The sequence below is a fragment of the Scaptodrosophila lebanonensis genome, unplaced genomic scaffold (genome assembly GCF_003285725.1).
Source record: "Scaptodrosophila lebanonensis strain 11010-0011.00,11010-0021.00 unplaced genomic scaffold, SlebRS2 tig00000001-arrow-pilon, whole genome shotgun sequence".
In the NCBI taxonomy this organism is placed as follows: domain Eukaryota; kingdom Metazoa; phylum Arthropoda; class Insecta; order Diptera; family Drosophilidae; genus Scaptodrosophila; species Scaptodrosophila lebanonensis.
Genome location: NW_022060529.1, coordinates 4,192,468 through 4,215,304, shown reverse-complemented (window position 1 = coordinate 4,215,304; position 22,837 = coordinate 4,192,468). Strand labels below are relative to the sequence as shown.

Sequence of the window (22,837 nt, the reverse complement as noted above, 5' to 3'; positions counted from 1 at the left end):
AATGGGACTGTCGTTTTAAATATATTTTGTTATTTTGTGTAGAAAACGATTTCATATTCTATTTTCAACAGTCGCAATGAGGTAAAACATTTATTGTTTGTCGCAAGCATTTATTATTTTGCTTTTCTCACTGTCTGTTAGATAAGATCCTTTGCTATTAAATACATCCAGTATAAATTTCGCATATAATTTACAAATTATAAATATTATTACATACATACATTGTCATATGATTATAACAGTTTATTAAGTTTACCTATAACTCCATATGTTTCAAAATTCATATACAAATTATAGTATTTAGGGTTCTATAGTACATCATACAAATTTGTTAGTTGGCTCAGATCTTTAATATACTCATAATCTATTTAGTTTGTGTAGGAAATTGTTAGCATACTCGCGAGGATCGAGCTTTACATATAACAGTGAAAATAAACACAAATGTATGTATACATCGTTCATAGATACAATTGCTTAAAATATAATACAGTTTAGAGATTTATTTATATTTGAATATATTAAAAAATGTGTGTAACAAAAAACTGAATTCACAACAGGCGTAATATAATAGTTACGACCATTTACAAATAAAAATTAAATTACACTGACAAGAGCTATACATGAGATACTTTTGGAACTGATCACACGGTTAGCATTTGATTAATATTTAAATAATAATACACCAATACAAAAAAGCATCAAAGCAAATCACAATCATAAAAGGAATACAAATAAATGATTAAATCATAAAGTTTGCACATGGGATTCAGTACTAAAATGTCAAAATTGGCGTTTCCCGATGGTCCAAGAGGTCTGCAATAAAAATAGTTACACCGTTTATCTATGTTGTTATTTTATATTTAGCAAACCTTTCGCAATACTCCACCAGGGCAGTGTGACATAGGTCAGGAATGCGTTGAGCGGTGTGGATTGTTGGCGACGATTCTCCTTCCAGAAATGAAAAGATTGTGTAAAACCACGACTTGTCCAGAGTGGATTATAGGCGCCATCATCGAGTTCTGAAAGCAAAAAGTAAGCAAATTACTAAATAAGTGTTCGTAGAAATTAATATATGAAGATATAGAGGGAAATATGTGGATGATAGATAATAAATGCTTAGGACTGGGCTAATGCAACAACCTTTGAGCGCTTTCTTGGGAAGATCACACCAATAATATATGTTTGTGCCATCTGGCGTACGTCGCTTAGGCACCAGATGCATTGCCTTGTTCAAAAACGACTGCTGGGAGGCGGCATTGTTGCGTTTGGAGGTGGTACGTGGCAATGTTGAACTGCCATCATCTGCCTGATGATGATTATGATTGCCATTAGCATCGTTCTGCTCATCATTTAGCAACATGGGCGTTAGCTCTGATGGCGCCGCAGCAGCCTCCTCATCGGGTTCATTATCGTTCGCTGCGTTGTCAGCTGGCAACGATGACGGTGACTGAGACGGTGTCGGGTCTCCAATTTCTAACTGTAATGGATGGCTTTCTGATTTCACAGGTACAAGTAAACACTTTTCAAAACGTAGGGCCGACGGCGGCGTTGGCGTAACTGTATGTTGCTCCACGACGGGCAACTCTTCGCGTCCACGTACGCTGATCATTAGCTTACACTCACTCTCACTGAGTATAGCAATTTTGGCATTAATGCCATCTCCAACGCCACCGTCCGCTTCACTGCCATTTAGTGAGGTCGCATCGTCGGCAATTTCATATTCTTCTTGTTTGGCTACGGGTGCTAACCCCTTAGCGGCACTCCTTGCCTTTTCGTTGTTGTTGTTTTTTGTGGTGGTGGTGCTACCCGAGTTGCCCTTTAGTTTGACTGCCGCCTTTGAATTATCTCTATCCTTTTCTTTGTCTGTGGAGACATGTTTACCGCCTCGCAGACGCTTTGGCGACACCCTTGCCAACAGACTACTGGTTGTTGTAGACTTCTGATTCGAACTTCTTTTATCATTCTCCTTATCCTTATCTCTGTCCAACACTTTTTCCTTCTCTTTGCGCATTTTTTCATTGACCGGCCCTGGGCGCGTTCGGTAGATCGGCGCTTTTTTTGCCGCTGCTGCAGCTGCCGCTCCATTAGCTCTCCGATCTGCGGCACTCAACGAGGCGCTTCTCGTAATGTTCCCGCTCTTCTTTTTGCTGTCACTAAAACGCAAGCTTCCGCGCTTACTGACCACCAACTCACTCTCTACACTGAGTATGGTCTTGGCCTTCGTCTTAGCTTGCTTATCGGGCATTTTGTTAAGGCAGGCCGGTGTCTCGTTGGCAGCATCCTCACAACTTGGGCAATATACCTCGGACATTTCGGGAGTGTCAGCGCTGACCGCTGAAACCCAACGTTTACATTTCTTGCCCCCGAAACAATTGCCACAGCCTGTGCTGCCTTCGCTGACGTTCTTGCCAGTGGCCACTTCATTGGCCGAAACTTCGGCGGTTGCGCTTAAAGGTGCAGTCGATTCTGTGCCGGCACAGCCGCCTTGAGCCTGATCTTGTGCGCCTTGTTTGAGCGATTCACAATTTGGATTTGGGTGCAGTTTTGCCGTGGAGGCCGAGAAAGCAGGACGTTGTTGATCTACAAGTAAATATAGATCGGTTTGCGTTTAAAAGCATATACCACACAACACATACTCGAACCAAATGGCCAAGCAACTTAATATAATTGGCAAATAATAATAATAATAATAATAATAATACATATGAAGTGAAACGAATGTCAAAAATATACATATATGAGAGGAAGGGGAATTGTGTGCACCTACAATCATCAATAAGCATACAAGTCTGCTATTACTACACACAAATATCATTTATAATATGGAGAGACGCAATCTATGGTAAACATAACTCTTAAATTTCTTCGTAAGATTGACTTAAACTTACACTTAATTTTCAAGTGTAATGATCCAAAGTTTTATAATACATATCATACTTATTGAAGATTTTACATCTTGTCAAGATGACACATATGCTGAAGATTGTTATGATATGATCGGAAATGTAATGTACGAAACAGGTTCAACAAGAAATACATAGATAAATAGGCTGATCTGTTCGGACTTGTAAGTGAAATCAGTTTCTGTGGAATTTTTCTTTATATAAGCTGCAATAAGGCCTATTTTACTTGGGAACTGGAAATGCATTAATGAATTTATTTATCCTTTGTTGAAGAATGATTTCGGGACTTAATTACAATAAATAACTAAAAAGCAAAGTAAGAACGAAATTTAGTTTGGTGTATTGTCCTGCTTTCTCGGCAAAGTTATATATTTATATATATTTGTTTAGTATTTAAAATATATATAAATGTGTAAATTTGAATTCAAGGTCTTTATGAAAAAAGAAAATGGAAGGAATCACAACAATTACTCAATCATAAATCAATATAAAATATGTAAGGTTAGCACAACAGGCAAATAGAAAGCACAAATTAGAAAACTACAAATTATTAACTATTATAAATAAAACGTATTTATATTTGAAATATGAATGCATGCAAACAAAATAGCTGAGTTATTCAATAGATACGATAACTCAGCAATGCGTACAAAAGCAGAAAATTTAAATATATGTGCATAGATGTTAAAACTACTTTGCTTACCATCCCTGAGATCACCCGCCTCTATTTCGGAAACTTCGCTGGCTAGCGAATCAAGGCCCTCGTTCTCCGAACGAGCCTTAGCGCCTGCGCTGCTTCCGCCGCCAACAACGTCCTGTGCATTTTTTGTACGCCAGCCATACCGAGAAAAATTGTTGAGATTGGCACTAGGATCGCTGAGTCGGCGCTGATGGCGGTAAGTACAATAATCATCGTTTTCCTCCTCCCATTCATCCCACATGTCGGTCGCACAAAAGCCAGGCTCACTAGTAGGTGTCTCCACACCGGAGCCTTTAGGTTTTGTCACGGCCATTTCAGCATGGCCCTTACCCTGAGGTCCCTTCATGCGGACAAATTCGCAACGGGTTTGGACGCCAGCGCCGCTGCTGAACAGACCAAATGACATGCGCTGCGCCACTTTTGAGCTGAGACTAGATTGCTACAATGTCAGGAATTGCATTAATTACAAATAATACAATTTAATTGTTTATTAAACTTACTCTAGCATCGTAAACTTTCTTCAAAGCATCGTAACGTATTGAGCCTAGAAAGATCACACCCTGGACAGCGCCGTCCTTGTCATTTGCCACGAGTTCAACACACACCATCTCGCCATCACGAACCAAAATGTCGCTGAATACCTAATCAAAAATTACAAATTTAGTGACTAATTTAATTTGTTTCCTTACAACCATCGCACCTCATCGAAGTTATCGACCATGAAACATATGTGCGGGTATGTTATCTCTTCACCCTCGCCCTTGGAGTCCATTTTTCGACGACTTGGGCTGGCGTAGACGCGCTGCGAATGCCGGCGCAGCACCTGCAACTCCTTGGGCGAAGTTCGTGTGCAAATGGCCAGCGTCAGAGTGTAATCAAACTGATGTATGACCATATTTAGGTAGACTGTCTCCTCCCAATCAACATCGGGATCGCCAATAGGTAGTTTGCGTGAATCTTTGCGAAATACTTCAACTTCAGTCTGAAAATGGAGTGCAAACAGATTGAGGGACGGTGCCAGCGCGTACAATAATGTGGCTTACTCACCTCATATTTTGGCATATGTCGAGAAGAGCTTTTCACATGTTTCTTGCGAACGAAAAACAGCAAGTCATCAGAGTCTATGCTGTGTACCGGCTCTGTTTGAAATAGGAAGTGACGCACAAAGAGATCTGTCCAATAGGTAGTACCCTGTAGAACTACAAAGCCGCCATCTGTAATAGCAAGTATTGTTTAAGTTAACATATTATTCTGGTGGCCATGACTAATTCGAAAATATAAGTCCCTTCAAAAAAACCACCTTCTAGTTATTAATAGTAAAACAAGTATGTACAAGTATATAGTATACGTACGTATCTTGAAGCTTCAATTTAAGTTGAAGTTATTGAACAAAATATTTGTAATTTGTAATTCACAAAACAATGAGGATTTTATTTTCTTTTTAATTTGATTATTCTTTAGCTTTAGAATTACAAAAGCTGTTGGGAAATCCCTTAGCCATAATTTTGTCTGGACAGCAAGTCTAGACGGAATTACACTTATACACGAAGCCCCATTCATTCATACATATAAAAGGCAAGAAATATGTATGTATGTATGTATGTATGTACATATGTATGTATGTATGTTTGTATATAAGTAAGCGGTGACGTAGAGGACAACGTCATTATTCACAGTCATAGGGTAAATGAATGTGGAGCGATACAGACACGGATACACATACAAAGACGCTCGTTTACAAGGGTGGTGGCAATGGGAACCGCCTGGTCCTCGACAAATCGATAATGTGCAAATATAGACAATTTTTAAAGACAAAATATTTTTCGAGTCACGAAATATAAATACGTGAAATTAAATATATATAACATCGGGATACATACCATCTTTTAAAAGCTGGCGCATTTCTTTAGTGCGCTGAAAATTGATGTCCTCCAGCAATTGCTGGAGCGGCGTTTGTGGCTTAAGGAGCACTCCTGCTGCACTTGCCAAAGCCATGCTAGAAAATTTAATTCAGATGCTTGCTGTGGGAATGCAACGAAATTCTATGTGCGTTCTTAAATAATAACACAAATGTAGATCCAGATATGCGTAAAATTAACAGGCTTGGCGTTGTAACGTCATGGCCATAGGTTGCAAGGGGGAATCGTTGTAAGAGACGATCTCATCACTTAAGCTGCATTCTGTGCCACACGATTTGTTTTATTCGGAGTGACTGACAAAGCTAACAATTACACGTTTATTAAGAAGTCGGTTGCAAGCGACAGCAATTGAAAGCACTGAGAGCGCGACTGAACAATTTGGCTTTTGCAGTTAACGTTGTTGCTCTTGGTGTTTTGGGGGTTGGTAATAGCTGTGGTAGCTGTGATTCAGTTGGCGTTGTCCACTCTTGAATTGTTTAAAAGCGACAGCTGATTAAGAAACTCGTAAACAAATAACTGCGCTTTAGCGTGTGCCGGTAAATGTTTTGCAATCGAAGCAACTACATCGGTCTAGGCTCTAATGGCTTAATTCGATCCAAAGATTATCCGGCGAATTTTTTGTTTCCGCTTTTAAAACGTATATGTATGCAAATGCTCTGGCAAAATATAGCAATCAGTGCGACGGTCGCGCTGAGAAAATACGGATGGCATTATTAGTGAGTGCTATCGACAGTTTTTAGTGTACTATCGATACTTTCCCATAAGTAGTTTAACGGCTGGTATCGAAAATAAACCGGAAGTGCCTTTTAAATTACAAGAAAGAAAATATTTGCGATTTTAAAACGAAAAAAAAATATTGCATTTAATTTAAACCTTGTTTTAACATGAATTTAATATTATTTTTATCCACAATTTTTACTGCTCAAATTTTAGTTTTTCTTTTCCTGTTTTTTATATACATATAAATATGTTTTTAAAGCCGTCCGTATTTCATTAAATCCGATTCTATGCGCTCAAGCTCCATGCCAATGCGCTCCACTAGATAGCCTTCTGCTGAATTTTCCGGCTCAAGACGCAATAAATCCAATGCCTCTTTACCAATAGCTCGTAAGCGAGTTAGTTGCGCCTGTCACAGCAAAGAAGTGTATTAATATTTAATGCATTTGTATAATATAGTCCCACTTACTACATATTCCTGCTTGGTCACATCGCTTTCGGCGAATTGCATCTCACTTAGATCTACAGAGGCCAGTAGAAACTCAAACAAGGCGATGGCATACAATTTAGAAATGCCTGGCACCACGGCGCGGGTGACTGGCAGTAAGTCGCCACACAACTGAACACGTCGCTCCAGCAGCTTCTTGCAAGGTTCTGCCAGGGAATTCATCAGTATGGCTGCACGCAAAATACTTGCTATGTTTTGTTTGATGTCCAGCAAGAGGAAGTGATTCGGATGCAGTAGAGGTTTGTATTGTGCCAGCAAAGCCTCAAAGACAGGCAATTCTCCTTGTACTTCTACCAAGGCGGCACCTACTTCAGCCAGTAGCTCGTGAACCTCGGCGGCGGGCAGAACTGCCCCACAGCCCTCACAAACCCAATCGCCACTGCCGCTCAAATCACAGATTGCATAGCCACCAGGACATTGCCTGCACTTCATGCTGCTCATGTGGGTGCCCAGCTCGGTGGGATCCAGACAACGGGAGCAGCTGCACTCCTGATGCCGACTCAGCCGTAGCTGATGTTGCCGCTGAGTGGTGCCCATCAATGGATTTGTGTACGAGTTGTAAATAATGTCGCCGGCTTTGAGCGGTACGGCGGCGTAGAGCTTCATGTTGAATTGCTCGTCCAGGGCCAACACCGTATTGGGCACGCAGTGATGAGGCAAACTGGCACCGCATATATAAACACCCTTTAACGTATCCCCATCGCGTGCGGTCACCTCAAAGGCGTGGCTATCGATACGTATACAATAGGCATGTATCAGATCCGATGTGACTTCTTGGAACTTTATTGCCTCTGGCAAGCCGCTGGACATTATTGGCTTAACCAGTTGCTCTTCGTGCTCCTGCCACATGCCGCCGTCGTTGTGGCGATAGTCCTCCAATTTGATGGGCTTCTCTATGAGCGTTTGGCAGTTGGCACGAGTCTCCGGATTCTCCAGAAGCAGCAGCAGCTTAAGCAGTGCACAAACCCCATAGTTTTTGACCAGTAGATCCTTGTTAATAGCACAACCTGCGCCAGTGCTAAAGAACTTACATTCAAAATCGTCGTGTTCGTCGCAATCCATGCACAAGGGATAAACTTGACACCTCCTAGAAAATGCAAGGATGAAAAACTTTTAAAGTTTTGTATATTTAATTTATAAAAACGTTGAAAATGGTGTAAAATGCAAATACATTATAGGCAGCCCTACGTGATATTAAGAGAAGATGGAAGAAACAAGAAGATTTACTAAATTTAAATAAATTTCAAAACTCAGATGCATCCTTTGGTTCTACATAATAACTGAGCTTTAATAGAGATTTTAAAATTCAACTCTATGATATTCTCATTTTTGGTTTCAAAAGAGATCATGAATATGTTAATTTAATGTAGGTCGGAGGCAGCTTTGCTTAATTTCATGAAAATTTATGGGACAAGTGTCATAACGAAACATAGGTTAGGTAAATCCCTTACTTGCATATGATGTACGATTCCTGAAGACATTGGGCACATTTAAGTTGGCCACATTCCCAGTGGGGTGCCACCAGCAGCGGTGCCTCCTCCAGTAACGTCTCGCCGGCTTCAATATTTATACTAGCCACCAAATGTCTGCTTATAATGCGGAATACACACTAAGTAATTATTTTTGGACTTTTCTTATTGTAATGTGTATACTTATGAATGTGTATATTTACATGGTATGTACTCGTATGTATTACGTACGCACCTGCCCAGCTTCTCCTCATAGGCACTTTGCACTTTCTCACTAAATTCTTGCATTTTCACGGCTACTTATGCCAGCGGATAGTTACGTGTCCGATTCGTCTTTGTCAGGGCGGCCAAACAAAGCAGACCGAGGAACGAGGCGCGAGAGTTGTACTCACAGCCAAATGCCGGCGATGACTACTGGCAGAGTAGTTGGAGCCGCAATTATAAATAAGCATCGCCATCTCGTTGCCGACTGGCTGTGAAGCGGCCACATCAGTATTTATCTCTTTAGAACAGTCCTAATTGCATGCGTAAATTGGACGCGTGCCTTATGGGTCTGCTTATGTTTATACATATCTATCTATCTATGTACATTTGTATATACTCTTAGTTATGTGCTATACAGTGTAGCATCGCTTTAAGGCTTTCGAAACTTTTTCAAAAATGAATTTCCCCATTTGTAGTTTTCCAGGGCGATTAATATTTGTATGAATCGTTCGTTAAAGTAAATTTATGTTTGATCAGCGTTGAATCTATCAAAATATGTACATACGTACATACGTCCATGGGATATTGGAATCAATATGATAGATATAATCCAGCCAGTTGGAATCAAATTCTGCTGGATTTTGCTCAAAATTGTTTCTCAACTCAAGTATTATTGTATTATTTCTTAAGTTATACAAAAAATTTAATATAATTTAAAACACAATTTTTTTAAAGATTTGATAGCGAACTAAGTATACTAATAATATATTTTGAAAATCCGCTATTCATTGTGCATGTTAGCAATTTTTTCCCCATTATCTGTTATTTAAATAATGATTTATGAAACAGCAGCGATTTGAATTTCTAAATAAAGAATCTCCGATTGCCTTTGGAATCCGTTATAGGAGATCTCAACTTTAGCTATTTTTAGTCCCTTGTCAGGCAGTCAGTAAACAAATGGGCTGCCAAATGTTCGGGCTCTGGCTTATTGGCTGGTTAAAGGTTAATAAAATAAGTGAGTCGATTTCAATTTTGTAGGCTTTGAAATTTTATTTAAAATATTTCTTGATTAATTCAAGTTTCTAACGCTTGCTATTGCGTTTTTAATGATTCTTGTTTCATTTGAACTTATAAAAATTTTGACAAATTAAATTATTATCTTGTTTCTATACGCATCGCCAATATTTTCTTGTGTATGCGCGTATGTATGTTCATCCTGGCAACCATATCCGTGTGTGTGTGTAATTGTGGCTTGTTTAATGTAACTGCCTTGTGTTTGTGGTGTCTCTGCTGCAAAACTGAGAGAACAAATCACTGTTTGTAATATGACAATACATACATAGGTAATAATAGTAATAATAATAATAATAATGATATTTATAATGCCTAATGCACATAAGATATATTTAATTTGATTTCTCATTTTTAACACTACAATTAAAATCAAAGCTCGAACACACGTCTATATTTGGACGTGTGTGTTTGCCTCGTGTAAATAAGTATTACAAAATATGTAAATTGTATATGTATAATCCTTATTTACTGCGTTTGCCATGCGTATTTACACATCTGTTGGCCTTTTGTACTCTACGTGCTTTCTTCGAATCGTCGTGCTCGGCATTTTGGCCGCCACCGCCACCTATTTGCTCATTACATGCCACCGATTCGACACCATAACCCAGTGCTTGCGTTGGCAACACATTATTCGTCGCCTTTAGCATAGAAACTGGACTGACAATAACGCCGCCGCGCTGATGATTGCCGTAAAATAGTTTTGTTGAGTAACCGCTGTCCGTTGGTTGCGTTACATTTACAGCGGTCGAGGTGGATGCGGAAGCGGCGGCGGCCGCTGCAGCTTTCGAAGTGGATGGCGTCATTGCATTGGACGTTGCAACAGTTTCAGTATCCGTTTGAATTTTGCGCTTCAGGTTCTTGGTGGCCGTGTTAACCGCCAGCAGCTTGGCCGTGGTAGATTCGTCCGGAAACACAAATTCCTTTTCAAGCGCTAATGGCAGCTCGCTGGCGCTTACATCGCTTTCGGCATCAGTGTCATCATTTATGATTATGTGCTCCGGATCGATGCCCTGGTTAATGAGCGCCTGAAAATCCTCTGGGGGCAGCACAGGCGCCACCTTCTGATTGCAGGAAGTGCAAACCGACGGTATGGCGGGACTCTTGGATCGCCAATATTGGAGCTCTGTCTTGCACTTGTTGAGCTCCTGAAACAAATAAGAGTGATCAATTTATATCGAAGTAAAAGTAAGAGTCTTTTATGATTGACATTTATAACAATTATGAATAATTTCCAATATGTTTGGGTTTGGGTTGTAGTTTTTTACAAGGAAGACTGAATCTATTTTAAAATAAGCCGTCAGTTGTTTAAGCTAAAGTAAATAATTTATACAAGATTCAAGGGCCCAGTCTTATGCGTTAGCATTGATTTCAAAAATGCATTGCCATCGTTTTTTTCGGATGAGCAAACATACCTGTAATAATGTAGAAAACTTGCGAGCGATTTCCTCATTCTTTTTGTCGTTCTCGTCCAGACGATTGGCATACTCGAGCGTTTGTTTCTGCTGCTCAGCGAGGAGATTCTGTTGCTCGGCTAATTGCTTGCTTTGTTCGGCTGCCTTGCGTTTGCAAGTTCGCAGCTCGGTGCGGAGCACTGACAGCTGATTATTGTAGATCTTCATGCCCTGTTTGATTTTGCGTATACCCTTGCGCAGGACCATGTGATTCTGAGGTGGTGAATTTTTAGCGCTATCCGCGAGATCTGAACTTATGGCAAGTGTTGCTGTCGAAAGGTGAAATTTGTTGTAATAAATATTTTAGTGACAATATTAGAAATTTGAAACTTACGTCGAATTTTTGTTGTGGGTAATTGATAGAACCCTTTATTGAAATACGCCAGCCCCGGGAGCGTTGGTTCGATGCGATCCTTGAAGTACTCCATGGCCATGGTAGAAAGATCAAATAGCTCATCGGTGACCCGATAGGGACGTTGCAGCCGTGGTGTAATACTAATATAATTTAGAATTGAGTGTACTTCGTCAAGTATCTGCGGACGAAACGGTAAACTAGGATTAGCTTCAATAACTCTTTATTTTAAATGACTACTTACGGCGCCGGGAAAGAAGCAACAATGGCCGCGCTCGATATGTTTGCCCATGGACATTTGCAGTAGCGAGAGGCGCATGTAGCATGTCTCAATTATGTCGCACTCACAGGCCAGCGGATGATTGCGACGCGCCGACTCGCGGCGTGGCATATTCGCTTTGATGGCATGAAAGCGATTATATGTAGTATTGATCAGACGGGAGAAGGACGAGTTCAAAATGTTCATACAAATATCGTTTACGCGATGGGAGACCTGCAGAGAACAGAGGCAAATAAATCAACGTTTGGTTCGAATTTCAGTCGATTTTACTAAAATAAAAGTTGTCTTATTGATATATAAATATATATACATATATAGGGATAATGATAATGAAGGTGGGGAATATGGACCCGTATGCAGCTTCATACAGCTTCATTGCGGCTGCTGTCATGGTTGTTGTTGTGGCTGCCATTAAATTATATCAGGTTACATTAGCTGTCATGCCAAAACATGTTGTATGCGTCGTTGCTGTTGCTGCTACCTACGCCATTGTATACACACACAAACACAATCAGGGAAACGTAAAATCAAATGCATGACAAAAACAAGAAAGAAAACTGTGCTTTGGAACTTAAGCGCAACGGCAAACAAAATAGCTATAGAAGAACATCAAAAATGGGAAATGCATTCAGGTAGTTGGTTGAATAACCAGCCAACAGTCCACTAACACTCTACAAATTTCCCCATACTATAGAATTTGCCTCACAAAATTGGTTTTTATTGATTTAATAACCGAGCGCCCAATGGGCAGACGTGCATCGGTGCTACACGGAGGAGGGGGTTGGTGTTATGATAACTTACCAATCTCATGTTGCTTATTTTCTTATACTCCAAATTTGAAAATATTTTGATGATAATTTCTGGCGGCAAGTCCATGAGCCTAAAAGTAGATTCAGCAGGAGCAGCTTGATTGCAATTGGCTTGTTCTCTATTATACAAATGATGGCGTGTTACCACGCTAGCTGAGAAGGCCAGGCTAACGGGCGTATTTGAGAGTAAAGACTGCTGTTGTTGTTGATTGTAATGCGTAGTACGCCGTACTACGGAAGTGCGCGTGGGCATGGCTAATTCCTCCTGGGATTGCGATGGGGCAGCAATTGCGTTAGAGCTGCCGCCGGCGCTTGAAGAGGAAGCAGCAGCAACAGCATCGTTAGATCCTGCCGCACCTGCACTGCCACACATTTGGCGCGTTGAAACCATTGTTGTTGATTGGTCCGTTCTCTCTCACGCACACACACAAGTACAAATATCAATTGCAATGACCTGTGCTCGTCCAAACAATATAACCTTTTGTCTTATCCTTAGTCGTTCTGCGAATTAGAATAATAACAAGACTTTTTAGAATTGTATTAGCAATACACAAGAATACTACCATAAAAAAGTATTTTAGAAACTGCTTTAGAACTTGCATTTGCGTTTATATCAGCGCAGCAACAAACATAGAACGATATGTATGTATGCTTGCAGGTACATATATCGTAGTAGAATATCTAAAGTAACCCTTTGAAAATGTACCTATTTAAATAAACATACATATACTGTGTAAGCTAATAAACACACTTACTTTAAGTTGAAAAGGTGCAAGAATGCCTAACGAAAATACTTGTTAATTGCACGAAAACTACACAGCTACATTGTCTTCTGCTTGCTCGCTGCGGCTGCTGCCTTTCTCGCGACGAGTGTAGTCGAAATGTAATTTGCTACGCACTTAGCAGGGTTTTAGTTGCGTTTTATTCAATGGAATTGTTATACACGCATTGTATTTCCTGTGCTGAGCAGTGCGCCACACTGTTTAGCGTTGAAACAAGCAATTTGTTGAAAAATCTCAGGCGTATTTGTGCACTCTTGGTAAATTTTATTGTAGCACAATTAAATCCGTGGCTGGTTTCGTGAAAAAGCAGAATCACCTAATTTTGCTTGAGTTGCCAGGCCGATGAAATGCCACAAATAATATTCGTTCAAAACTGCTGAAGGCGAGTGTAAGTCGGTTACGGTCATTCGATTACTAAGAAAATGCATTGAATGTTATCGATAGCGATTAGAGTCGCTTAGGAGAATACGACGAACTGGCACCGCCATTTAGTGCTGCCGGAACGCAAATGGACGCACAGAAAGTAAATCAGCTTCGCTCTCAACACGAAATTTGCCAGCTGAGTAGTGAAAAATATTGAATAAAGTCATTCTCAAATGCATTTCGTGCCGTATTTGTAAATAAATTACAACAAAATTCAATGGTACATAAAATACCTAACATGGAATGTGTTTGTGCACAGTGTATAAGCAAAGATGAAATTATTGTCACAGTGAAAGCTAACAAGAACAAAACGCACGTCTTTTGGGATATGTATTATATATACCATATATACTTGAATATATATATCTGTCTGTGTGTGTATGTTGACAAAAATACAACAAATCGCAGCAAGCAGGAAGTGGTGTGTGTCTGTGTATGCAACATGATAAACTGAAGAGCAATACACTATACAATAAATAATAAAACAAACATCGCATTGCAGTGCCACGAAAACGTCACAGATGTGGATGTGTCACAAATTGAACGATTAGCAACAAAAATAATAGCTCGGCCACGGTCGTGGACAAAAAAGTGGGGGCGTTTTTGCGTTGTGATGCTGAACTCTGGACGCTACACACTTTAAATATTATTGATATCACGTCATTTCGGCGACGCTTGTGTCTGGCCCGTTATTTGTTGTTGCTGCATATTTAGCAAGAAGCACACAGTACACACACAAACAAATAAACAAGTGCTTACAAACGAATACAAATTCAAACTAATTGAGCTAAAAATGCTTATTCCTTTCTTATATGACATTTTTTTTATTTAAATAGCTTGACGCACAAATGTTACCATCTTATTGTGCAGTGAAATCTTAAACGTGCATTTTAAGCTTATATAGAAATAGACTTTTGTCTCGCCTTTAACTGGTATGCGAACATATTTATTCATACATATGTATGTATGTATGTACACATATACATATGTATGTATGTGTATGACTGTGTATGGGCTATTGTATTTTGATACATATGTAAATAATGTTGATGTTATTACTGTTATTTTCTTGTTATCAACAGTTTCGCGCTATCGCCGAGCGAGCCAAGCAGCCGCTCCTCCCACTTAACATTCTTGCCAAACAAGCACTTAACGAAAAATTATAATAATAAAAAAACATTCAGCATAGAACATCTGTACAAAAAGCATAATTAAATTTGCAACCCTTTCACAAAACCTGGCGGTCCAACACGCCCACAATGACAGCCGCTGCCCACGATGATGAACAGCAGCATGCACTTGTCAAACGCGCCGACGATGAACGCGAGGACATTTTCAAGCGCTACGAACTGGGCCTGGATCCCAGCAATGTAGTGGACTCGTGGGAAAATCCCACATTCGAAATCTATCACATAACAGACAAGTAAGTGTTACCCAAATAAAGATGTAAATAGAAATATTTTATATATGGATATCATATCTGGGTGCTAAAGCCAAGAATTAAAATCACCGACTTCTGCTGCCACCTAAAAACGGGTATCTTGAATAATTAAAAAATAAATATGACAGCACGAAAGCGTGCCTGTTAAAATTTATTATTGTATCATACATTTATGCATATCCCTGTGCATTCCACAGATATGGCTTCATGCACGACTCCCGCCTACCATCCACGCGCGATTCACAGGAAGTGCAACGCACCAAAATCGAATTGGAGCGCGATAAAAAGTGGATGAAAATGATTGCTCACTGGCCACCGCATCCGGAAAAATTGCATAAGCGCGTATATAAAGGTATACCTGATCGAATACGTTGGCCTGCTTGGAAAAGGTTACTGCATGTCGAAGAATCTATGGCTCAGAATGAGGGTGTTTACAGCCGTATGTTATTACTCGCCAAAAAGTACTCGACGGAGACGCGTCAAATAGATGCAGATGTTAACCGCCAGTTCCGTGATAATCTAGCTTATCGAGAGCGCTATAGTGTCAAGCAGTGCTCGCTCTTCAATGTGCTCAATGCCTACAGCATTTTCAATTCGGAACTGGGATACTGTCAGGGTATGGCTTGTGTGGCGGGTGTGCTGTTACTCTATATGCAGGAGGAGGAGGCCTTTTGGGCGCTTAATACGCTGATCACAGACAAGAAGTACGGAATGCATGGGCTCTTCATCGAGGGTTTTCCTAAACTGACGCGTTTCATTGATCATCACGATCGCATATTGTCGAAGATTATGCGTAAACTGCACAAGCATTTCATCAAACATAATGTGGATGCGCTACTCTATGCCATTAAATGGTTTTTTGTGGTCTTCGTCGAACGCGTATGTAGAACTCAGTCTTATATATAGATATCTATAATCAATCTAACTTAATGCCAATTGTATTATAAACACATACATACTCGCAGGTGCCTTTCAGCTTAAGTTTACGTGTGTGGGACATATTTTTATTGGACGGTGATCGCGTTATTGTGGCCATGGCGGTGACCATTTTGTATTTGCACAAAGATGAATTGCTGCGTCTGAAAGATATGGACGCTATTATTGAATATTTGCAAGTGAAATTGCATAAAAATTTCGGTTACAACGACGATGATGCTATACAAGCACTGGAACGTGTAATGAAGAAGCTGAAAGATTTGAAACTGGATGCACCGCCACCGGCTAAGGTCAACGAATTTCCAACGCGTACGCTGGGACATTTTGTGGAGGCGGATTTGGAGAAGAAAATTGGACGCAGACGCAATGATTATACCGATACGGAAAAGCAAGTCATAACAGATGTGATATCAAGGTGGGTGTTTTCTCACTACAAACATTTATGCATTTCTTGTTCATTTTTTATATTTGAATCCACAGACAAGAACAAAACGCAATTGAAGTACAATCAACTGTGTCCTATGAGACTTCAGAGTGTGCTACGGGTAAGTTTATATAGTTTTCACAACACATATGCTCACCTTTCAGTCGCTTTTGTGTTCTTTTTATTGGCACACACTTTCCAAATATTTATAAAAAACATTCACTTATCACATCTAATGCTTGCTATTGCGTACGGTACTAAAATATTATAACTAATCTAACAAACACTATATAACTTTTTTATTAGCATCCTTACGACATTAATTAATGTATTACATAAATTCTTCCCCCCAATTGTGCGGTGCAAGTTCGAAAATTTCAATATTTACAATGTATTCAGTCAATAGCACAAAGTTATCTAAATTCTAGTGTATTGGTGCGATTTGTTATTGAAATTTATTATTATTTTGTGCAAACAATTTTTTGGAAAAGCTTTAAGTCAAGCTAAAATGTTTATGTACAAAGTTACTTTAATGTATCCTTATATATCAATTGTATATATATATGTATGTATATATGTTTTAATGTATTAAATTTTGTTGTATAAGTTGTGGCCCATGGTTTTTACATACTTAAAGAAAAGCATATGTACGTACGTACACTGTGAATATGTTCTGTATGTACGAGCAAGCCATCCAGCTATTGTTTTTAGTTGAAGAGCAAGTTTGTGATGCTGCTCATGTTCTGCTGCTGTTGTTTTATTGTTCATCGATTGATGTTGATATCAGGCAAGCGATGATGACGACGTCAAGACCAGCCTTCTGTATTCAATACAACACACACACGTACACTTACAAACTACATACATATATGCTCTTGTATGATGTTTTGTTTGACCTTTTGTCCATTTGTCGCTTTGTTTAAACTTTAAAGTGCCCCTTGTTTGTTTTTCCTTGGATTTTTAATTACGGCCTAATTGAACTTTAACCGCTAATTGTTGCATGTGTCTTGATATGCAGTATTTATTTCCTTGGCACTTTTTAAATTTTGTATACATAAAGAGCATAAAATATTGTTATTTGGCTCCCTTGGTCGGCTATATGGTTCAAATAGTTGTAGGCATTTGAATGATGCGGGTGCAGGTAATGAGGTGCAGATATTTAAGGAACTAAAACTCACCTGATCTTACTAAAATAAAGCAGCTTTATAGCAATATCTTTGATATTATGCAGCACCAGTGTAATTAATATATTGCTTTAAATATATATTTCGTGAGGCATAAACTTTAAAGAAAAATGGTAATGTTATTGTAATTGCCCATTTTGCCCATACATCTTTAATATATATTTTTGGTTTTTATTTTGTTATCATATTCTTAAAATGATCATTATTTACAAAAGGTTAAACTGGGTCTCAAATAGTTGCATAGTCTTTTAAATTTTAAAACGGTGCCAGAAAGTTCAAACCCTCTATGGATTAGTAATGACATTTGGTACGAGGCGGCTTAACAAATATTTAGGTAAATAAACTTATGTCATGCTTATTAAAACCAATGTGTATACACCATACTATATACAAATGTGAATATGTGGCGTGCGCCGAATACCATTCAACTCATGAACACCATTTGTAATATGTGCTCCTTTAATTCATATTGTCTAACTGCGACCATATAACATCGTGTGCGCTGTGTTATGTGCCCAGCAAAAACAACTGCTTAAACTTCCTGCAGAGAACGGCATTTGGTTTCTCAATTCTAACTTATATAAGAATGCCACTTACCTTGTCATCTTATTGTTTGTAGGTGATGCATATTCAATGAAAACTTATCAGAGTATCACTAGCTTAGCCACATCGCCGGCCATAAGCAGCTATTCGCTATATAGCAATGGTTTTGTTGTGACAAATTTTGATATAAATAACCAGACAAGCCGCAGCCGCAGCCAAAGCGTCCATAATCTCAACTATCAGCAGCAGCAGTCACAGCTTTCTCAGCAGTCTCAGCCACCCTCATTCGCCATCTACAACGAACACAGCCTGCAGAATGGCCTTATGCGTCATTCCTTTGGAGGCGATAGTGACAGTCGAAATCGACTGGATGTAGCGCTCGAAGCGCTCCAGAGTCAGAAGCTGCAATTGCAGCACGAAAACAATACGCACATCATAAGGATTGTGCAGAACTGCAGTTCCGATGTCACGGGCAAACAACCTAACAACCATGCTAATAACGACGATGATGAAGATGCACTTAGCGAGGAGAATACTCGGCTTTAAAATTTGTTTTTGTATTTGGTATTGTTAGGCAAAATCAATCATTTCGATCCTGATTTTTCATTTATGCCGAAAACATGTATACCTTTTTGTACAGAAAAAGATTCGTTTTTTTCTGATTTTCATTTTGTAGCAAAAGAAAAATAACTAACACACAAATGTACAATTAAAAGGTTTGCACATATAAACTATGCGCTTATGTTAGTAGCTGAATGAAAAAACAATTATTTTTATTTTTGTCAAACATAACCAAACATTGGCTTAAAAGAGGTATAAAAGGATGCAAACTCTGGAGTAGGTTAGCTGAATTAATTGTTACATTAATGTTAACATTATAATGAATTATGTTTCTAAGCAAAATTGTACCTTATTAATATTCAATATGGAAACCGATTTGAATCGCTTTTTTGTTTAGACTAAGTTGGCCAAATTAACTTGAAGTGCTCCAATAGAGCGTGTTCCGAAATGTTTTTCTAGCCAAAATTGCGATTTGTGTAATTTATTTATTTTGTTTTTAACTACCTTGAACTTTATCTCAGTAAATTGATATTATGTATTTACGTGCACTCTCATGTACTTTCCATTTTTATATGCCAAAATATGTATTTCATGTCTAAACTGATAATTCCTAAGCCAATATTCCCCATTATATACTACGTCGATTATAGATAGTACTACAAACCAACTTCAAGCGCTACCCAATTTTTCCATATTTGTAACTGAACAGCTGGGTAAGGCCTTGCTGTTTGCCTGAAATTTATTTATAAACAGATAATGCATAGCTATATATAGTACGTATATATCTTACTACCTACCATACACTCCTCGTACAACTTTGCTAAGTATATGCTACTTTGTATGTATTCTGTTAGTTTAAGTTGCTGTCTCTTTGCATTTATAATTTGCTTTTATTTCGAACTGAAACACTTAGTAATGTTGAAGCCAAATTAAATTTGAAGTAAGGCTAATTAATTAAATTGTATGTACTCGTATGTCTGTGCAAACAATAAACCATTATAATTTGTACTGAACCATTTTTGTATGTTTGTTTTGTAGTTTAAGGCCAAGTTATAGGAAAGCAACAAAAATTGCATGCCAATCGAGTTTAAATCTTAAAACTAAAAATTGATTGAAAATAAATAAAACAATTCTTTCAGAATATAGTAAAATTAATATTATTATACATTATATTTGCACCTCACAAACACACACGCACACAAAAACAATTAAATACTAATACCGCCATACAAAATTACATTTAACAAAAATTCTATAATTTAAACAAAATTCCAAAATAAAATTCTGTTTATTTTTCTGCAAATTAAAAACAAAAATCGATTTTTGCAATATTGGCTACGTTATTATATGGTATCGCATTGGATCGGCGTATTTGTAAATGCCTTTATTGGTGGACATACCAAAAATGAATAAATTAAACAATTTTAAACATAAAATAAAACAAATTAGTTACGCTTACTGTACCCGAGGATTCGCACTCAATACGAAGTTCGCTTGCAGGTACTTCAGTTGCCTCGCACGGATCATCGGAGACGATGTCGCTGGAGGACAATAAGTGAGTCTATATAATATAAAATTGATTCATTTTTGCCAATAATTGTGATTACTTCCAGCATACACCTGAAAACTGCTAACATGCTGCAGAACACGCCACAACGCGAGCTGTTGCTCGGCACTTGACGTCAATTGCCGCCGCCTTTGGCAGCGGCAGCAACCACAGCTACCACAGCACAAGCCACATCTGCAACACCGCCCCCGGTACCCCCGCGCTCCCCGTTGGCGCTTGGATGATTGTCAAAAGCGGCGACAATAGCAACCAAACCCATGCCAATTGTTGCCGTTACCAATGCGGATAATTAATATTTCTGCACATGTACTTAGTTTAAATTTTCACTTTTTCTTGCTTTTCTTGCCTCTACTTTCTGAAGACGAAAACAAAAATGCCACAATTTTTAAGCTTAAACTTGCCATTAATTTCGTCATGCCAAAACAAATTTTAAGTTTATTTCAATACGGAGTCACCAAATTATATTTTGATTAAACATAATATTTGAAACGATTGCTTCAACATTTCCTTCGCTGAAAAACATTGAAAACCTGCGGGACTAAACTTTGAACCTATATATTTAAAAAAATTTTAATCAGTAATTCCCATCAATATTTAGCAGCATTAATTTACTATTATTTGAGAGAAACTAACTACAGATTACTTATATGCCAGTGCTAATTCTAATAAAAAGAGCATAGAGTCCCAACCGAATCATTGACATCGATGTACGCATTCTTTCGATTAGTTGCAATTTGTTACTGGTGCGGCTGATGGATTTTGTCTGCAGTTGAATTTCAGCCCTAATTTTTGCACATGAAAATACATGAATGTGGAACCATTTGAAAAAGCAATCGAACTCTAAATATAGCATACAAATAAACGCAAATAAAGTTACAGATGAACAATATTGAAGCAAGAGCAACATGTATTTAATACAAACAAACCCTATATAGTTATAAACAATTAAACGCATATAAAATTACAAATATTTATATTTATGTATAAAAATTGTTGTAAATTGTTCTTGTATATACGTATGGAGGAAAATACAAAGCAACGTTAAAAAATTACGTCCAAGAATTGTAAACGAGAAGTAAAAACGTTATTAATAAGAAATTAAACATAAAAACTAAATATAAATACGTATACTTACTGACAGACATATGCAACTACACCTACAAAATTAGTTTGTTAGGCTTAAGTGAAATTAATCATTTACTTTGTCTCGTGCGTGAAATGGAAAATTGTTTTTACCAAAGTTGAAATTAGAAGTCGACCCAAGAAATGTCCAATTTTTCAAACACCATTTTTTTTAATGACTTTAATTTTTGTCTCTTTCAAATGAAGATTCTATTTTATAAATAAGTTAAATAAAAACAGAAATTGCAAGTTAAGCTAAAGCCCTCATGTTGATATATGGAATCATGGTTCCTTAATTTTCTGTTTTTACTTTGCCAACACCCTCAATAACCTTTCCCAAATCCTTTAGTGACACTTCGCCGGTCCCACGCTCCAATGGTTGAGGTTGATTTGGTCCCGGCTTCCAGCCCACAAAGTAGATTATTTGAAATGTGGCTGGTACACCCTTTTCATTTGGTTTAGCATATAGTTCCTGATAAATGGCGCTCGCAGCCAGCAAAGTTTCGCGACTTATGTGTGCTGGCCTGTTAAAGGCCGCGTTGTTCTCAGCCATGCCCTTGAGATCCCACAGCAGCTCGAACATGCTCGGATAGCCAATGACCATCTCATCTGTATCAATAGTCAGCATAGTGAACCCAGCGCGGTTTAACAGCGAGCCAATGTCGCGTATTTGTGTGAATGGTGATACATGGGGCGCAATGCCGCCTTTACGTTCCAACTCCGCAAGCTGTAGTGAAGATCGCAGCTCGAACAAAGTATCTCCCCCAAAAAGTGAGGCAATAAAAACACCGTCCGGCTTTAAACTTTGTTTAATCTTGGCAAAGCAACCTGGCAAATCGTTGACCCAGTGTAGGCTTAAGCTTGAGATAACTAGGTCCAGTGAATTGTCTTCAAACTATAAAGGAGTATGCCTTAAGAGTTGGTGATTCCCATAAAACATCTGTTTTGTTTACCCACATCCAGCTCTTCCTCATCCAACACAACTTTCCGCATTTGTAGGCCTGGTGTGCCCTGAGCTTGCTCCAACATGCTTGCGCTCGAATCGGTCAACGTTAGGTGCTGCACGCACTCGGCTAATATGTGCTTGGAGATATAGCCACGATGACAACCAATGTTGGCAGCTGTCTTGAACTCTCTTTTAATGTCAAAAACGCGGTCGGCCAACCGAAAGCCCACCTCGTCCTTTAAATAGTCATACAGTTCAACATCTGGACTGAAACATAGGAACACAAACTATAAATTCACATTTAAGAAAATCACAAGCATTTTACCTAAGAGCAGCGCGTTCCTTTTGTAAACGTTTAGCGTTTCTGTCGAAGATGTTCATGTGCGATGGTCGCGTTACATAGGTGCGGCATTTGTTAATAGCCCATTTACTATAAGTTTTTAACATATTACAAAATGTTTCTATTACATATGCTCTACCCAAATAAGCAGCTGAACAGCTGTTTTACATAAATATTTTGAT

The 22,837-nt window shown here is 38.6% G+C and overlaps 5 protein-coding genes across 12 annotated transcripts; 1 reads left to right on the top strand and 4 right to left on the bottom strand.

The window, feature by feature from the left end:
- Positions 1-267: 267 nt before the first annotated feature.
- Positions 268-6,183, bottom strand: LOC115625082 (uncharacterized protein KIAA0930 homolog). 2 transcript variants are annotated; one of them, XM_030519977.1, is made up of 8 exons: positions 5,484-6,183; positions 4,651-4,817; positions 4,304-4,585; positions 4,104-4,244; positions 3,607-4,042; positions 1,141-2,580; positions 870-1,019; positions 268-813 (listed from the first exon to the last, which is right to left on the bottom strand). In XM_030519977.1, the coding sequence occupies exons 1-8, from the start codon at positions 5,596-5,598 to the stop codon at positions 773-775; spliced, it is 2,772 nt and encodes a 923-aa protein (XP_030375837.1). In that variant the 5' UTR covers positions 5,599-6,183; the 3' UTR covers positions 268-772. The 2 variants fall into 2 exon arrangements, with proteins under 2 accessions (XP_030375837.1, XP_030375847.1); XM_030519987.1 differs by lacking the exon at positions 1,141-2,580 and having other exon boundaries at positions 269-813.
- Positions 6,184-6,446: 263 nt separating this feature from the next.
- LOC115634090 (SET domain-containing protein SmydA-8) lies at positions 6,447-8,568 on the bottom strand. 2 transcript variants are annotated; one of them, XM_030531645.1, is made up of 4 exons: positions 8,452-8,568; positions 8,199-8,333; positions 6,709-7,834; positions 6,447-6,648 (listed from the first exon to the last, which is right to left on the bottom strand). In XM_030531645.1, the coding sequence occupies exons 1-4, from the start codon at positions 8,502-8,504 to the stop codon at positions 6,496-6,498; spliced, it is 1,467 nt and encodes a 488-aa protein (XP_030387505.1). In that variant the 5' UTR covers positions 8,505-8,568; the 3' UTR covers positions 6,447-6,495. The 2 variants fall into 2 exon arrangements, with proteins under 2 accessions (XP_030387505.1, XP_030387506.1); XM_030531646.1 differs by lacking the exons at positions 8,199-8,333; positions 8,452-8,568 and adding an exon at positions 7,936-7,994.
- A 1,228-nt stretch (positions 8,569-9,796) lies between these two features.
- Positions 9,797-13,480, bottom strand: LOC115620067 (F-box only protein 28). The gene is made up of 6 exons (XM_030513218.1): positions 13,142-13,480; positions 12,379-12,887; positions 11,542-11,790; positions 11,280-11,478; positions 10,907-11,214; positions 9,797-10,639 (listed from the first exon to the last, which is right to left on the bottom strand). The coding sequence occupies exons 2-6, from the start codon at positions 12,775-12,777 to the stop codon at positions 9,956-9,958; spliced, it is 1,839 nt and encodes a 612-aa protein (XP_030369078.1). The 5' UTR covers positions 12,778-12,887; positions 13,142-13,480; the 3' UTR covers positions 9,797-9,955.
- Positions 13,481-13,504: 24 nt separating this feature from the next.
- On the top strand, positions 13,505-21,623 carry LOC115620068 (USP6 N-terminal-like protein). 6 transcript variants are annotated; one of them, XM_030513225.1, is made up of 7 exons: positions 13,684-13,811; positions 14,674-15,014; positions 15,230-15,911; positions 15,998-16,383; positions 16,449-16,513; positions 20,181-20,235; positions 20,294-21,623. In XM_030513225.1, exons 2-7 carry the CDS (start codon positions 14,851-14,853, stop codon positions 20,358-20,360), a joined length of 1,419 nt encoding a protein of 472 aa, XP_030369085.1. In that variant the 5' UTR covers positions 13,684-13,811; positions 14,674-14,850; the 3' UTR covers positions 20,361-21,623. The 6 variants fall into 6 exon arrangements, with proteins under 6 accessions (XP_030369080.1, XP_030369085.1, XP_030369084.1 ...); XM_030513224.1 differs by having other exon boundaries at positions 20,130-20,235; XM_030513220.1 differs by lacking the exons at positions 13,684-13,811; positions 20,181-20,235; positions 20,294-21,623 and adding exons at positions 13,505-13,556; positions 18,196-19,688.
- LOC115620070 (arginine-hydroxylase NDUFAF5, mitochondrial) lies at positions 21,517-22,774 on the bottom strand. The gene is made up of 3 exons (XM_030513226.1): positions 22,641-22,774; positions 22,327-22,582; positions 21,517-22,264 (listed from the first exon to the last, which is right to left on the bottom strand). Exons 1-3 carry the CDS (start codon positions 22,760-22,762, stop codon positions 21,662-21,664), a joined length of 981 nt encoding a protein of 326 aa, XP_030369086.1. The 5' UTR covers positions 22,763-22,774; the 3' UTR covers positions 21,517-21,661.
- Between the last annotated feature and the right edge of the window lie 63 nt (positions 22,775-22,837).

What these genes read in the sequence shown, in the direction of transcription:
- LOC115625082 (XM_030519977.1), bottom strand. Translation starts at nt 5,598, where the DNA reads ATGGCTTTGGCAAGTGCAGCAGGAGTGCTCCTTAAGCCACAAACGCCG. An exon ending in GACATATGCCAAAATATGAG is followed by an intron (nt 4,586 to 4,650) that starts GTGAGTAAGCCA and finishes CTCCATTTTCAG; the next exon opens with ACTGAAGTTGAAGTATTTCG. An exon ending in CTGGTGGAGTATTGCGAAAG is followed by an intron (nt 814 to 869) that starts GTTTGCTAAATA and finishes TTTTTATTGCAG; the next exon opens with ACCTCTTGGACCATCGGGAA.
- LOC115634090 (XM_030531645.1), bottom strand. Translation starts at nt 8,504, where the DNA reads ATGCAAGAATTTAGTGAGAAAGTGCAAAGTGCCTATGAGGAGAAGCTG. An exon ending in TATGAGGAGAAGCTGGGCAG is followed by an intron (nt 8,334 to 8,451) that starts GTGCGTACGTAA and finishes CATTATAAGCAG; the next exon opens with ACATTTGGTGGCTAGTATAA. An exon ending in TGACCAAGCAGGAATATGTA is followed by an intron (nt 6,649 to 6,708) that starts GTAAGTGGGACT and finishes TTGCTGTGACAG; the next exon opens with GCGCAACTAACTCGCTTACG.
- LOC115620067 (XM_030513218.1), bottom strand. Translation starts at nt 12,777, where the DNA reads ATGGTTTCAACGCGCCAAATGTGTGGCAGTGCAGGTGCGGCAGGATCT. An exon ending in AAATAAGCAACATGAGATTG is followed by an intron (nt 11,791 to 12,378) that starts GTAAGTTATCAT and finishes TGTTCTCTGCAG; the next exon opens with GTCTCCCATCGCGTAAACGA. An exon ending in AGTTTTCTACATTATTACAG is followed by an intron (nt 10,640 to 10,906) that starts GTATGTTTGCTC and finishes TATTTGTTTCAG; the next exon opens with GAGCTCAACAAGTGCAAGAC.
- LOC115620068 (XM_030513220.1), top strand. Translation starts at nt 14,851, where the DNA reads ATGACAGCCGCTGCCCACGATGATGAACAGCAGCATGCACTTGTCAAA. An exon ending in ATAACAGATGTGATATCAAG is followed by an intron (nt 16,384 to 16,448) that starts GTGGGTGTTTTC and finishes TTGAATCCACAG; the next exon opens with ACAAGAACAAAACGCAATTG. An exon ending in GACTTCAGAGTGTGCTACGG is followed by an intron (nt 16,514 to 18,195) that starts GTAAGTTTATAT and finishes TATTGTTTGTAG; the next exon opens with GTGATGCATATTCAATGAAA.
- LOC115620070 (XM_030513226.1), bottom strand. Translation starts at nt 22,762, where the DNA reads ATGTTAAAAACTTATAGTAAATGGGCTATTAACAAATGCCGCACCTAT. An exon ending in AAGGAACGCGCTGCTCTTAG is followed by an intron (nt 22,583 to 22,640) that starts GTAAAATGCTTG and finishes CCTATGTTTCAG; the next exon opens with TCCAGATGTTGAACTGTATG. An exon ending in TGGATGAGGAAGAGCTGGAT is followed by an intron (nt 22,265 to 22,326) that starts GTGGGTAAACAA and finishes ACTCCTTTATAG; the next exon opens with TTTGAAGACAATTCACTGGA.